The sequence below is a fragment of the Empidonax traillii genome, unplaced genomic scaffold (genome assembly GCF_003031625.1).
Source record: "Empidonax traillii isolate 1590-97213 ecotype Southwest subspecies unplaced genomic scaffold, ASM303162v1 scaffold785:size696563, whole genome shotgun sequence".
Taxonomy (NCBI): Eukaryota; Metazoa; Chordata; class Aves; order Passeriformes; family Tyrannidae; genus Empidonax; species Empidonax traillii.
In genome coordinates, this window is record NW_020955978.1 from 257,655 (window position 1) to 259,519 (window position 1,865).

Here is a 1,865-nt window from a genome sequence, read left to right on the forward strand (position 1 = left end):
CCTCAGTTGCTTCACTCTCTTCCAGGAGGGAAGCCAACAGGTCCAAGTCATCATCAGCTGAGGCAAAAATTAAACTCAGAGTTATTCCCGCCCGGTTAGAAGAAAACTGCCAAGGAATAAAAGGATCCAAGACACTCTAACTAAAAGCTAATGACAGCTGAAACTAAATTGGAGCAGCGAGCTCAGAGCGGCATTTTTAAAAACTACTTCAGCTTTGGCTAAAGGAAGACAGAGCAGCTTCCTGCTGTCCGGTCAGGTGGAAATGTGGTTGCAGACACTCATCCTGTGATACAGCCTGGCCAGTCAGCAGAAAACTTGCCAGGTAACTCAGCACTGACTTTTCCTCCTGTGCAGCTGCTTGTACAGTACTGTTACAAAGAACTGGAACCTGTAAAGGTGTAGCCAACACCCATGTTGCTTTTGCCAATGGAAGGGGAAGAGGAAAGGCAGGCAACAAAGCATCTTCTCAGATATAGCTTGCTCATGGAAGAACACGGAGAACAAAGAAATATGGACCAAACGGGTGAATAATGGAAAAAAGACCATCAAGTGCAGAGAGAAGAACAGGACAGACAGAGCAAATCTAAAATTCTAAGCAAATCTAAAATTCTAAATGGAAATTCTAAGCAAAGGAACTGATTTAGCCTTTGCTGCTGAGGAAAGCACCAAACCAGGGACGGGACAGAGCAGCCTCACAAGAAAGCGACAAGAAGGAAGGTTCAAAGGCCTCTGCAAATGAAGTCAGTGCAATGTAATGTCTTTTGCTAAAAGGTTTACCAAGTCTTCTGAACACTTGAACTTATTAACTAACACCCTGGATCAGAAGACAAGTTTCCTGCTGAAAGTAAAAGAGTATTTTCCTCCTTACCATCCATGATTTCACCAAGATTTCTTCAAGAGTCCCCCAAGGAAAAATATTCTGTTATGGGGAGAGCAAAGGTGATACCGTTAAAGCACATACAGCTTAACTAGAAATACATATTGTGCTCAGGCTCCTTCTTTGAGGATTTTCAAACCACGAGATTGGTATTGTTTACAGCTGCAGATGTGAAGTCCACTATATTTAAGACCCTCATGTACATCTACATGTAAAGTCTGACCCATGCTGAACTCGCTGCAGCATAGGGGCACTGCTTTTAGAAAAAAGCCCATAACAGATACAGAATTCAAGAAATCTCAACCACAGTAATAACCATTTCCACCTCACCAGTCTTGCACTATAATGCAATTAGCATTTAACTAGTTATTTAAATTTTTAACAGCTATTATTCTTAAAAGTGCTATATTCTACATTCCTCACAGCTCCTCCGTTTCATGGACAAGTGTCCTTAAAAAAATCAATCATCCCAGGAGGACATAAATGGCCGAGGCAGGTTTCAATGAGAAAAGATGGGAAATCCACTTTGCGAGGTCGGAGGGCTCACAAACCCAAACCCTAACTGTGCTTACGGGTCTTCCTGCCGCAGAGGCTTTTGTTCCGCCCGTAAAACTCCGCTTTCGATAGAATATTCAATAAAACTCGCAGGGTTCGCACGAACAGGGCCAGCGGCCCCCGCGGATCCCGCGCCTTTTCCCTCAAGGTTCTTCTCTCTCCCCGCTCGGCCGCCCCCGCACCCAGCGGATCCCCGACCTCCTCTCGGGCTCCCTCCGCGGCTCCCCGGCCCCTGACGGCACGATCCGTCCCCCCAGGATCGCTCCCTGTGCCCCCGATCCCCCGTTTCCCCTCACACATCCCCCCGATCCCCTCTTTCCCCTCACACATCCCGCCTTTCCCCTCACACATACCCCCGACCTCCTCGTTCCCCTCACACATCTCCCCGATGCCCCCGTTCCCCTCACACATCCCCTCTTTCCCCTCACACATC

General features: G+C 47.3%; 1 protein-coding gene across 1 annotated transcript in view; it reads right to left on the reverse strand.

The window, feature by feature from the left end:
- The window catches only part of MCM10 (minichromosome maintenance 10 replication initiation factor), a 17,123-nt gene extending 15,618 nt beyond the window's left edge, over window positions 1-1,505 (reverse strand). The window contains exons 1-2 of the mRNA XM_027901461.1: window positions 1,429-1,505; window positions 869-919 (exon numbers count right to left, since the gene is read on the reverse strand). Of these exons, the coding sequence (XP_027757262.1) occupies window positions 869-875 (7 nt within the window). The 5' untranslated portion in view covers window positions 876-919; window positions 1,429-1,505. The remainder of the gene's footprint in view (window positions 1-868; window positions 920-1,428) is intronic.
- Between the last annotated feature and the right edge of the window lie 360 nt (window positions 1,506-1,865).